At 49.0% G+C, this 13693-nt stretch overlaps 1 protein-coding gene across 9 annotated transcripts in view; it reads right to left on the bottom strand.

The window, feature by feature from the left end:
- TIAM1 (TIAM Rac1 associated GEF 1) overlaps positions 1-13058 on the bottom strand; it is a 201480-nt gene extending 188422 nt beyond the window's left edge. For 3 of the 9 annotated variants that reach the window (XM_062002004.1, XM_062002035.1, XM_062002013.1), the window contains exon 1: positions 12798-13057. In XM_062002004.1, the coding sequence (XP_061857988.1) occupies positions 12798-12831 (34 nt within the window). In that variant the 5' untranslated portion in view covers positions 12832-13057. Of the gene's footprint in view, positions 1-1071; positions 1156-12797 lie in introns of those variants that run through there. The other 6 variants (XM_062002044.1, XM_062002063.1, XM_062002087.1 and 3 more) reach the window with 6 other exon arrangements.
- Between the last annotated feature and the right edge of the window lie 635 nt (positions 13059-13693).

Here is a 13693-nt window from a genome sequence, read left to right as displayed (position 1 = left end):
GCTCTAATCATAGATTAGGCACCCAAGTAATCACTCCACAGATCTCAGCATCCCCTAATTTATTCCAATACATTTTTTAATCAGAATTTCATACATAGCAAAACGATGAACAAGTCAGGAGTACCGCCTATTTCCTAGCTCCAGTCAGCTTTGACTAGCCCAGGGTCATCTGGCTGCCGCGGAGAGGGGGAAGCGGGAATGAAGGACCAGTGAGGAACAGAAAGTCCGTTCTCCCAGCGCTTCCCAGTCCAACGTGGTAGCACGCTGGAATTACGCACCCGCTCCTGCAGCTCTACCAAAAGACTGCATTTGTGCCAGCTTTTTCTCGTCAAGCCACGGGGCTGCGTGCATCAGTCGGGAGCCCCTAACTTCGGCAAGGGCAGGGCAGGCAGGCTGTGCCCTGTCTCCGGTGACCCGCCGGGGAAAGCACACGACCCTTACCCGCTACACGCTGATGAAGTGCGTGTTCCCTAAGTAACACCTCGGCTGCGTCCCCGTATCGTGGCGGTCACCCACAGCACAGCGGCAGCAGCACCCGGCGGCGAAGGGACGCGGCTGCCGCCCCCTCCCCGCGCGGGGCCAGCAGCGGCTGCTGGGGCTCTCCGAGGGGAACCGACAGATCCCGCAGCGATCGCGCGCAGCCCCCTCGGGGGATGGCGGTGACATGTTAGGCGCGGGAGCGGCGCTCCGTGAGGCTGGCTGCGGCAGGGCCAGCTGCGGAGCCGCGCGGCCGGACCACGGCGAAGACCCGGGCATCCCAGCGGGGCCACCCCCGCGCCGCCGCACCGGAGAGGGGAGCGGTGCCCGCGGCCGGCGGCCCACACTGTGAACAATAAAGCGGGCCCCGGCGGGCCGGGCGCCCACCCGCATGCAGCGGGGCAGCGCCGCCGCGACCCCCACCACTAACACTGCCCGGGCCCCGCGGTGCGGGCGGCGGCGGAGGGGCTGTGAATCGGGCCGCAGCCGCGGCCCCGCACAACGCCCCCAGCGCGGGGAGCTCCGCCGGGGCGCAACGGCGTGAGAGGAGATGCCGTACACGGAGGATAAGGACGCGATCCGTCGCCCACTCACCTGGCGCGGCCGGGCTCGGCGCCGGGGGTCGTGGCCGCCGCCGCCGCCGCCCGCCCCAGGTTGCTGCTCCCCGTCGCCGCCGCCGCCGGGCGCCCGCGGCCACCGCCGCTCACACCGCGCCGCCACCAATAGGCGCCGCTGCCATATTGTTACTGCCGGCGCTGCGAGGGGCGGCGCCGGCGGCCGCCTTGGAAACCGGCGTCCGTTGGCTGCCGGGTGAGTCGATCCGTGCCGGGAGAGCCAATGGGCGGCGGCGGCGGCGAACAGCGGGGCGTTCGGAGTTGGAATGTTGTGTGACAATGGCCCACGCGGCTCCCGGGCGGCAGGGGAGGGGCCGCTCCCCGGGGGGCGGAGGGGGGCGGGCGGCGCCGCGTGCTGGCCACGTTCACCTCTCCGCTCCGCTCCGCACCGCGCAGCCCGCGGCCGCGGCGGGCGATGGGGCGTGCGGGCCGCCGGCCGCGCGGGGGAGCCCGGCCGGGGCGGGAGCCCGGAGAAGCGGGAGGCGGTGGGCGAAGTTGGCGCGCGCGGCGGCGGCGACCGCGATTGGCTGCGGGAGAGCGCGACTTCGGAGTCAGACCCAGTTCCGACGCGGCAGGGAGGAGCAGCCGCGCCGCGCCCCGTTCGGGCAGAGGGCTCCTGACCCCTGCGAGCGGGGTAGGTGCTGTGAGGGGAAGGGGGTCTGACCGCCTCAGAAGTCAGCTTGGTTTCGAGGGGATCCGGAGCCGTGAGAGGAAGGGGCCTGACTGTCTCAGAGGTCAGTTTGGCTCCCAACCCCCTCAAAGCCACCTAGAGCGGTGCTGAGCTTTCCCCATCTCTTCCTCCTTCGCATTCATCACCAGACACTTAGAAGGAGCCATCACCCAGCACGCATTGGTAGCCCCGAATCTTTCACCTGGGCCTTGTCCACACTTGCTTCTCTTGGGCACCATCTCACACCACATTCCCCTTCCTTCTCTGACCTTTACCAGAGCTATCTATATGGCTCAGAGACTCGAATAGGGTGCAATAGCTCTTCTCCCGTGCCAGCCTGCTCCGGTGCTGTTTCTGCAGCTGAAGACTTTGCAGGAATTTAAGCCTTGTGCTTTAGCAGCGCATCACGCGTGCAGACTGTTCCACAGGAGAGTCAGAGAGCAAGCACCTTGTCACGAGCATTGCCCCAGCTGCCAAAATGTTGTGGGTTTTTTTAAGTAGTGACTCAGCTCAAATCTGGATAAGTACACTTTAAAATGCACTAATAAATAAACATGACCTGTGTCTTATTTTACAAAACCTGCCAAAATACGTAAGTTGATCTTTAAACACAAAAAAAAGTGGAAGCACCTCCTCATCAGCTTTGAAACTTAATATGGGGAAATCCAAATCAATTGTTAATGCTTGGATATATATCAAATAAAGAACTTTTCTTTTCAAACATTGTGTGTTTGTTCTACTTTTAAAAATACAAAATCTCAACTAAATACTCCCTATGTTGCTTGCAAATCAAATCCATCAAGCTATTGATTAATTAATGTCAAGTTTTAAGTGGCATTACCACACCAAGCACTTTAGTCAAAGTATTTAATCAGCAAGATTAAATTCAAGTCTTTTCTTGACATTGACTTTTAGGTAAAATTCTCCACCGATTTGGCCAGGAGGTCTTATTAAAATTTGATAGTGTGCTACAGCCCTGGATTAGGAAAGCTGGGCTACTCAGCTGGCCACTCAGAGTAAATTGTACAAACCCAAGCAGGAGACAGCTACCCCAGGGGTGCAGCTTGTTTTATAGCTCATAATTCATTAATCAATTAAAAATAGATCTTCAAACTGTCCGTCAGTTTACAAACAAATCTCATCAAACTATGGTTGCATGTCAAAATCTCCATGTACCCAAGAGCCATCCTAGCGCTGTGTAGGGCTGCTGCACCTCCTACAGTATGCCAAACCAGGAGGAGAGCACTCAGTCACAACTAAGATCACAAAGGGAAGTCATCCTTGACCAACCTGATAATATTCTACAATGAAATGTCTGGCGTGGTAGATGAGAGGAGACCAAGTCGGTATTGTCAGCTTTGACTTTGACACTGTTTCCCATAAGACCCTCATAGACAAGATGATGAATGAGCGGAGAGGTGGAGTGAAAATTTGGCTCAACAGCTGTTTCCAGAAGGTGGTGATTTAGTAGCACAAAGTCCAATAGGAGGCTGGTAATTAACAGTGTACCCAGGAGTCAATACTGCAGCCAGTCTTGTTCAACATCTTCATTAATGATCTGGATTATGGGGCAGAAGGTACCCTCAGCAAGTTTGTAGACAGTACAAAACTGGGAAAAGTAACACAAAATAGAGAGTGTTGCTGCCATCCAGAGGGACCTAGACAGGCTAGAGATAATGGGCTGACAGGAACTTCATGAAGTTCAGCAAGGGGAAGTGCAAACTGCTGCACCTGGGGAAGAGTAACCCAATGCATCAGTATATGCTGGGGGCCACCCAGCTGGAAAGTGACTTGGCAGAAAAAGGACCTTGTGCCCTTGCAGCAAAAGTGGCAAATGGTTACCCTGTGGAGAGCCCCACCTTGGAGACAGTCAAAACCTATCTGGGCAACTGGCTGTAGCTAGTCCTGCCTGAGCAAGGGGTTGGACCAGGTCATCTTCAGAGCTCCCTTCCAACATCAGCCTTCCAGTGAGTCTGTGGCCCTGTGCACCCTGGTCTTCCTCCCCTCCTGCAAATTTAAGCACCTCCTCCACTTCAGGCTCTTTGTGTGTGCTTCATGCCTCATTTGCATCACCAGTACCTTTGGCCACAAGTGCAACCGAGTCTCTGGCTTGGCAAAGTCAGGCTAGGCAAGGCTGCTTTGTCGTCATGTGTCAGACTAAGTCTGGTTATGTGCTGTCCCACCAGGCAGATGTGCCTGGCATAGCACTGCTTTTTTTCTGTATAATCCCACAGCCCAGGATCAACTTCTTCCACGTTGCAAGCAGCTCCACACAGCCCAGTGAAAATCTGCTCCTGTGGTTCATAGGCTGTGCTTGGCTCCTCAGCTAACACTTGGACACTCTTGTTACGTGCTGTCCTTTATAATAACAGCTCATGAAGATTTAAAGTCTCACAGCCTGGATATTAGTTGTGTTGTTAATGAGGTTTCTAAATCCAATCTGATTTGCTACTTTGGAAAACTTCTGGTGAAAGGGAAGGGAAAAGGGATATTGGAAAAAAAAAAAAAAAAGAGATAACATCATTTGTTGAGCAAGGAGAAGCTACCAAAGACAGCAGAAGATCCTCCATGCATCAGGGCTGCTTTACCCAAGCAGTGGTTGAGGAAGACTGTGTCATTTCCTAGGTTAGGCCAATAACATCCAGCAGCAGACTGCTTTCATAATTGACCATCCTCACGGAGCAAAATCAGGACAAGCAGCCAAGCACTCTCACTTTATGTGATTCTGCAAAGGAAAGCCAGCACTGGATTAAGCTGAGCATGCTGAATTGTCCGTGTGTTACAGAGGAGACACCAAGCTGCTACCACCTCTCACAGTAAGCAAAGCATTTCAGAGACAGTTTCATTGAAATGAGTGAGGGTGAAGGGAGGAGAACAGAGTGGTATTTTAAGGAGGGATGAGGGAAGCAATATGATACAGAAGGTCTTCTTTATTACATGGAGCATCAGTGGGACTGTAAATCACAGGAAAGTGAAGTGAAAGGGACCTCTGTGAGCCTCTAGACAAACCTGCTCAAAGCAAGTTTAATAGTCAGGGAGGTTGTGCATGGACTTGCTTCATCAGGTTCTGAATATCTTCAAAGCTGCAGGTTTCACAGCTTCTGGGCAATCTGTGCTCCTTGCATACTATGAGCTCCAGCCCCTTCCTCTGTGTCCTTCCACCTGACACACTCTGGTCTGCCAGTATCCCTCTGCTATGGAGGCTTTCATATGTGTCCAAAGGAGAAATCCCACAACTGTCAGAATGGTTTGAGACAAATATGAGGTGATAAATCAGCCAATCATCCTGTTGGCAGATCCTGTTGCACCCTGTAGCCTCCATTTCTCAGCCCATAGCTCCTGAAGAGCACCAAACAGCACAACATATCCCCCAGGCTCCTCTCAAACCCAGTATCCATTCTGTCCTATAGGTTTGCTGCAGTATGTGGGGAAGAATGGTAAAGAGCTAACAGTGAAGAGAGGCAGGACATTTTCTAGCAGCTTATAAAGCAAAATGCTAGCAAGACATGTCCAGTGGTGGACAAGAGTCCAACACCAGAGAGGTGTTATCACATCCTGACATCATGGTGCACGACTTGCTTGAACACTGGTGTGGCTTTCAGCAGATGCCCGAGAACAGGGGGAAACCAAAAGAATCAGGGCTATTGACCTATAGGTGACATCTACCATCAGATCCAGTCAGGGGATATTTCTGCACATCTGCAGGTGTCTGAGGGAAGAGGGTCTGCTTCCCATCCAGACCAGCTCCTGCATCCCATTCACTATTCTGCTCTAGAGATGCTCATGTCAGCACCAGCAGGTATAAAGGAGACAGAGGCTGAAACCTGTGCAGGGAAGCAGGCACAGGCCACAGTGCAGGGTTGAGTCATTTCAAACAACTGTGCAGGACAGCTATCCCCCTGCCCCTCCTCAATGCTGCTGACTCCTCCCCTGCTGCAGCCCCAGACAGATGCAGCTCAAGCAGTTAGGCACATGTGGGCAGCGGCTGCATCTCAGAGACCTGACTGCACTACAGGGGCTTATGCCAGCTAATACAGGCATGTTTTTAAGTAATCCCACTTCATTAGCTACTTTTCCAGGGCCTCGGCATATAATGAGTGAAATCCATTAGTCATCTGACAGTTCTAGTTATTCCACATGTCAAGTCCTATCTCTTCATTTATATATCCAGACTGTTATGGCAAACTGCTGTGCTAGTTGTACCCCTCCACCTACTCAGTGCTAATTTAAGAGTTGTTATTTTTGGCTCACGGTGATTGTGTGCATAAAAAGTTCAGTTTCCTCCCAAAAATTCGAAAAGGGAGCAGAACACAGGACGGAGCAGAAAACTCCCCTTGCTAAAAACCATTTGCCCAACATCAGCAAACCTTGTTTTCAAGTTTCCAACTTGTTTTCAACAAGAATTAAAGCCTTGTCCTATAAAGATTCTGCCTGAGTTTATGAATGATCAAGTTGCAAAAACATGGTCATTTTTGACAGGGGCATGCAGGAGTAGCTCACTCAGGAAAAAAACATAGTTGTCAATTCACAGAGTATAACCTGTTGCTGGGTTGGGTTGGACTAGATGATCTTTAGAGGTCCTTTCCAACCCCTACCATTCTGTGATTCTGTGTGATTCTGTGATGGTAGTTCCATGATTGAAAATATGAAACAGCATTTGCTTACTGAAAAATGTGTTTGAATGAGGAAAGATCAATAGAAAATTTCTCTCTTCACTACAGAGATTCCTTGTTTATTTGCAAAATTCAGTTATTGGAATTAAAGCATTTTTTCCCCTTGCAATGCCTGTCTTGATATTTCTTCTCTACACAAAAGAATATGCTCTCGTACCTGACAAAGTGGGAGAGGACATTTCAAGTTGAAAAACTGAACGAGGAGTTAAAAAAACCCAGAGAAATATGTTATTTGAAAAATAGTTGTAGATTGTTGCCTGTACATCCTTCCAAGGATGTGCTGCTGCATGTGTGTAAGCTGACATGTTACATCCTGCACACAGTTAGCATAAGGATTGCTTACCACCAAAGTCCTAACAAGGCCATCAAAATTGGCTTGAATTAGGACTTGTTCTGTACTGGTGAACTTCATGCTTCCTTATTTTCTTTTCTTTTCAGTTTTGCCTGTCACTTAAAAAAACCACAACCCAGAAGTTGTTGCCTTCTTCTTACTTTGAAAACAGGAACAACGATGTAATAATGGAGGTTTATTTCTGCATTTTAAGTACGAGTAATTGAGCCTAGTTCCAAGATCCTGAACTCCATATGTAGAAAGTAACTATCTCTGCTTAGTATCCCTTTGAGCAGGGATGGTCTGCTTCCATGAGTGCAAAACTATTTATTACCCCTTATAGTCCCTCAAAGAAGCTCTCCCAGGTCTTTGCATGCTTCAAAAATATAATAATGCCTTCTCTGTTTCTTTCAGCCAGTATTTCTCCTGCCAAATGTTCAGGCTGCAGAAAGGCTAATAGTAGGATCACATTATTGCACATCTAGGATTATGTAAAAGAGGAGATGTATTTGATGAATTATCGTTTATCTGAGCCTCTCTTTTGAAGAATTCTGTTATCTTAGTTCACTGCTGGTTGCAAGTGAAGTGATATGTAAAACCAGGGTATTTTGGATAATGGCAAATCCTGAGCTTTCCTGGGGATATGATTGCTCATGCCATAAGGACACATATAGTGAAGGCAATAGCCTTTGCTTTCAATCCTTGTTTTTATTGTCATTTTTTGGTATTAAAGGATTTCTTTGAAAGTCATTGCTAATTTAATAGAATCATAGAATGCTTTAGGTTGGAAGGGACTTTAAAGATCATCTAATTTCACCTCGCTGCCATGACACCTTCCATAGACCAAGGTGCTGAAAGCCCCATCCAACTTGGCCTGGAAGACTTCCAGCGATGGAGCAGCCACAACCTCTCTGGGCAACCTCTTTCCAGTGCTTCCCTATAACTAGTCTAAATCTACCCTCTTTCCATTTATAACCTTTACCTCTTGTCCTGTTACTACATGCGCTTGCAAGAAGTCCCTCTCTGACTTTCTCCGAGGCCCCGTTTAGGTACTGGAAGGCTGCTCTAAGGTCTTCCCAGAGCATTCTCTTCTCCAGGCTGAGCAACCCAACTCTCAGGCTGTCTTCACAGGAGAAGTGCCTAAGACCATCTTTGTGGCCATCCTCTAGACTCACACCATGACTGCATGACTTTCTGACACTGGAAGACCCAGAGCTTAACACAGTACTCCAGATGGGATATTATGAAAGTGGAGTAGAGGAGAATTGCCTCCCTCAATCTGCTGGCCACATTGCTTTTGATGCAGCCCAGGACACAGTTGGCTTAATGGGCTGCAAATGTACATTGCTGGATCACACTGAGCTTCTTGTCAATCAACATTCCCAAGTCCTTCTCTACAGGGCTGTTCTCAATCCATTCTCTGCCTTGCCCTGTGTTTGTGCTTGGGATTACCCCAACCCATGTGCAGGACCTTGCACTTGGCCTTGTTGGAACTCCATCAGGTTCCCACAGGCCCACCTCTCAAGCCTGTCAAGGTCCTTCTGGATGCCATCCCTTCTCTCCAGCATGCTGACCACACCACACAGCTTGGTGCCATCAGCAAACTTGCGGAGGGTGCACTCAGTCCCACTGTCTTTGTCACCAACAGATGTTAAACAGCACTGGTCCCAATACTGACCCCTGAGGAACACCACTCGTGTCTTCACTCAGACATCAAGCCGTTGACCCCAACTATGAGTGCAACCATCCAGCCAATTCCTTATCCACTGAGTGGTCCACCTGACAGATCCATGTCTCTCCCATTTAGAAACATGGATGTCACGTGGGATGGTGTCAAATGCTTTGCACCAGTCCAGTTGCTCTTCCCTTATTAACCAATGCTTTAACCCTGTCATAGAAGGCCACTAAATTTGTCAGGCAGAATTTGCCCTTGGTGAAGCTGCGTTGGCTGTCACTAATCTCCTTGTTTACAATGTTCCTTAGTATAGTTTCCAGGAGGACCTGCACCATGGTCTTGCTGGGAACAGAGGTGAGACTGACTGGCCTGCAGTTCCCTCAGGTCTTCCTTTGTTCTCTTTTTAAAAATGAGGGCTATGCTTCCTCTTTTCCAACCAGTGGGAACTTCACTGGACTGCCATTACTTCTGAAATACCATGGATAGTCACTTAGCCACTTCATCCTCAGTTCCCTCAGGACTCATGGATGGATCTCATCAGGTCTCATGGACTTGTGTGCCTTCAGGTTCCTTAAGTGGTCTCAAACCTGATCTTCTCTTAGAGTGGGTGAATCTTGATTCTCCCTGTCCCTGCCTTTGCCTTCTGTGACTTGAGCGGTATGGCTGGAACACTTGATGGTGAAGATTGAGGCAAAAAAGTCACAGAGTACCTCAGCTTTCTCCATATTCCATGTAACCAGGTCTCCTCTTTCTTTCTGGAGAGGGACTACATTTTCCCTAGTCTTCCTTTTATCACTGACATATCTATAGAAGCTTTTCTTTTACCCTTGACGTCCTTGTCCAAACTTAATTCTATCAGGGCTTTAGCTTTCCTAATCTGATCCCTAGCTGCTCAGACAATTTCTCTGTGTTCCCCCTGTGGGGACAGAAGCTATCATCAATGCATTCCAGGAATCTCCTGGATTGCTTGCACCATGCTGTTGTTGACCCTACAGCAGGTATTGAAGTGGCTGAAATCTCCCATGAAGATCATACCCTGTGACATCCTCTCGGTTTTCCTGGTTGGGTGGCCTGTAACAGAACCCCACTATAATGTCACTTGTCCCCACTTTCCCTTTAATCTTGACCCATAAGCTCTCTGTTGGCTCCTCGCCCAACTCCAGGCAGAGCTCCATGCCCTTTAGCCTGTCATTGACATAGAAAGCAATACCCTCACCTCATCTCCCCTGATTGTCCTTCCTAAACAGCTTTTATCCTTCCTTCCCAACAGTTCAGCCATAGGAACCATCCCATCATGTCTCTGTAATGCCAGTAAGATCATAGCCATGCAGACATGTACATATCTTTCACTCCTGTTTATTCCCCATGTTTCCCACATTTGCATAGAAGCATTTAAGTTGTGCCCCCAATGAATCTGACTTAACTGGCTGGAGTGGCTGGAATTCCTTTGTGCTGCTGTTCAGGTGCTCTCTTGCTGACCTCTGATCCTTCTCCAACCTCTGGGCATCTCTCGCTGGCACCAGCATCAAACTGGCAGGAGTGGGGTAGATTGAGGTTCTCCTCCCTCAGCAACTTTAAAGCCCTCTTCACTATCTTGGAAAGCCTATGATCAAAGATGCTCTTCCCTTCTCTGACAGATGGATTCTATCAGCCTCCAGTAGACCAGGTTTCAGCTGAGCACTGACCTCAATTTATGGATAAAGAATGCATTACTGAAAAGCCTATATGAGGCAGGCAGGGGGAAAAAAATGGACCATCACTGAAAATATTTGTCTCTTGTTGGATTAGCTTAACCAACACATGTAAACCTAAGCAAAATCCATGTAATTGCATTAGTCTTTTACTACTAGAAACATGGCCTCAGCTCTGATGTAGGTCACAGACAGAAAATCATTTATTATCCTTAACTAAATCCCAAAGAGGACATTTGCCCTTGTGACCACCTCACTAAAACCCCAGCAAGCTTTGGTTTGGCTTTTGCCTTTGTGAAAGGAACCACAAGGAACCCATGAAGGTCAGCAGAGGAGAGAACAGAGATGACACTTTGTGGCATCATTTTCCTCTTTTGCCTTTCTGTCTGCAATCACACTAACACAGAGTTGTGGGGTAAAACAGCAAGAGACTGGTGTGTTGAGTGCATGAGTGACAGGGGAGCACTAGTGATATCTGAAACATCAAGGATGCACTTTAAGAGGACAGAAATAACCACAATTTTGAAAGCTAGATGGGAAGGAAGTGCCTACATGAAAGGTACCTCTTAAAAATGGCAGAGTGAGGAAGACAGCTTACCCAACAGAGAGTGGGCTTTGCCATTAGGAGACACAGGCTGAGAACATAGATTTCTGTGGCACCTCGAGGCAGGTTAACCCATCTCATTTCTTCTCTTAACATGTAGCTTGGTGCTACGTCTAAGCCACCTGTGACAGCAAATGACAGTGCAAAACGGTAGTATTGGTCTCACTCCCTCACTGCTTGCCTTGCATAATCTGACCCTGCAATGAGCAAGCTCAGTCATCCAGAAATTAACTCTCCAAAACCAAGATGTCAGTGTTCTCTTGGTCTAGCTCCCTGAGCAAGCTGGAAGGATGGACAGGTGGGTGCTGGTACAAGCCAAAAGGAAAGACGAACCTTCCCTTTAACAGATAGCTATCATACTGGTTTAGCTATAATGTAAAGAGTATAGCAAGTAGTGCTATCAACGGGGGTGTTGGTGCAGCAAAAGGAGATGGTGGAGGGAGGACTGGGTGAGGAAAGTAAAGAGAAGACACTCAAAGTGTCATTGCCATTGAGAAAAGCACAGCCTAAGCCCACAAATCAGGTGTTCAGGGGGACAGGCAGTTTGGTTTGGCGCTGGGAGATTGGCAGGTTCTTTTCACTGAAAAAAGCCTGCAGCTTTCAGGCACACAAGACCTTCCTCACTTCTGAAACAGAAGTAGCAATCTTCAGGTTAAGAACAGATTGAGGTGAGTTTTTCTGGGTTTCATTGAATTATGTGAATCACCTGGACAATTTGAGAGCAAGTTTAGTCAGCACTTGTGACGTGCTCACCAGGGAGAGGTGGTAGGAGAGGTGGGTAATACTGCTTGTGGGATACTGAGGTGCTAGTAGGAGAGAAACACCTATATAGAATTTATCTTAAAAGTTAGTATCTTCTTTATAGCTGAGGTGTCATTTCAGCCAGTAGGTTTTTTTAATTCCAGATTCACCTTTTGAAGGTGTTTTGCTCCTCAGAATGTCTGTTGTAGGCAAAATAGCCTCCCTCACGCATTTTCAGTTTGGGACACCTTTCTCTGGGGGCCCTTTGTAGTTCATTCTGGTGACTAGTGGCTGCCTGTTTTCCCCCATGTTATTTCTTCAAGAGCAGCAGTGCACTGAGTGGCACAGACACCGGTGTGTGCTTCTGGTGTGTGCCCCTGACTACTCTGCTGGGTGGGGATGTGCCATGACAAGTTTTGCAGCCAGTGCTGTGTAGTAACCCCTGTTTTTGGGGAGGCCTAGTGAGGAGCTCGGCTGAGTAATTCAGGAGAGGTACTGCTGTTCTGCGGAGATCATGTATAAGAAATACCTGAATGAGTAATAGGAATGGATTTTTAAAAGTCATTTTGTCTCGAAAATGGTGTTACTCAGCTTATAAGTATGGGGGCTCCTTACAGAGGTAGGTTCAGTGCTTCTGATCCCTTGCTCTGCAGCATCATCTGGTGGTAGCAGCAGGGAAAAAGTACCACTTCAGCACCTCTCGTTTCTGTATGCTCCATTACTGTGGTTGCCCCATTACTGTGGTGCTCCATAACCTCCTTGCCCTTTTCTTCTCATCTTCACTCGTTTTTCTCCTCTAGCTAAGTTATTCCTCCTGCAGTGACTGAAGTCACAGTAAAAACTCGAGGAGAACTTGGTTCAGGTGACACTAACAGACTGCTGGTCCTACAACCGGCGTTGTGTGAAAATTGCTGCTCAGTAAGAGTCTCAGGAGCGGCCAACATTATCACTGAACCCCTTTAGAGAGCTATGTAGGATTTATACATCCCACAAATTTTACAAAGTCCTCCAAGGAGGCTGTACATCACACTGTTACTATCTGGAGAGCAGATACCATGCATGTAAAACTTAAATGAATGTTGGCTTGTTTTACAGGGCTGAATTTCTCCCTACACCTTGACCAGAGGGTGGATGAGGTGTCACACCCTTGCTCCCCGGCATGAGGACAGAGGTGGTTGCTGAAGGCCTGCTGTTCCCACACCATCTCAGCATGGGAAGAGGAGAGTAAGCAGGAACTGACCATGCAGAATCAGAGGCTGCCCATCAGCCTTAGTCAGGCAACAAACCCCAGTGGGGAGAAAGGGTATAGCTTTAAACTCACCCCGGAGCATGGAGGGACAGGGAGTGAGATGCATCCCAGGGACTGTGTTGCCATCAGAGGGTTTTCTTGCAGTAGGTGAGCACCGCCACGTCTGTGTTCAACCAGTGCGCCAGGACACTGATAACTGCAGGGCTTGGCTTTGGCACAGGCCGTTATAAGCTCTCCCTGTTTCCTGCTCAGGTGCCTTGCTGGGCTGAGGTCTGGGCTACTACATGTCCAACCTTGTGGCCTTTCCTGGGCAGATTCACGAGAAGCTAGGCATGCCTCAGCCCCAGCTCTGTGGAGAGATGGCTTAAAGCTGTGTCTCCCCAGCCTGTGTGCTGCAGCAGCAGGCCGCTCGCCTGCAGGCAGTGTTCAGCATGGCTCTTCTCACCTGTTTTCCTGATTGCTAAAACTGACTCTGAGCAGCACGAAGACCCGCAGGAACGTACTCCCAAAGTCTTACGGATGTAGCTTTGCAGTTTGTTGGATTTGCCTGCTGGTCTGCCTCCTGAAAGGGCTATCTGAGGAAACGTGGTTGTAGCCTGCAGAACGACAGGGGAAAGGGGTAAATTACTCCATTGCTTAAAGGTGAGCAGGCTGCAGCAAGCCTCACCTGAACCTCCAGGCCCTCTGTCCCCAGTGATATCGAATCAATTTGCCTTTTTGAGGCAAACTTACAACACAAACTTATTTATGGAGAATTAACCATACTTTACCCCATAGTGTGTCAGGGCCATGAGATGTAGAGAAGCACAAAGCTGCTTATGAAGTGATAGAGAGTGAATCTCCCTGTCTTTCTTGTCTAAATCATTAGCCTGGAGCTTTTCTTCTTCAAATATTAATGTTTCCATGATTACCTGCTCCTTATGCAAAGGTGATTGTGCCTGCAGACTCTCTGAATAATTAATTTAAAA

Source organism: Colius striatus, chromosome 1 (assembly GCF_028858725.1).
Source record: "Colius striatus isolate bColStr4 chromosome 1, bColStr4.1.hap1, whole genome shotgun sequence".
NCBI lineage: Eukaryota > Metazoa > Chordata > Aves > Coliiformes > Coliidae > Colius > Colius striatus.
The sequence above is the reverse complement of the archived record's forward strand: the minus strand, read 5'-3'. Positions and strand labels throughout refer to the sequence as shown.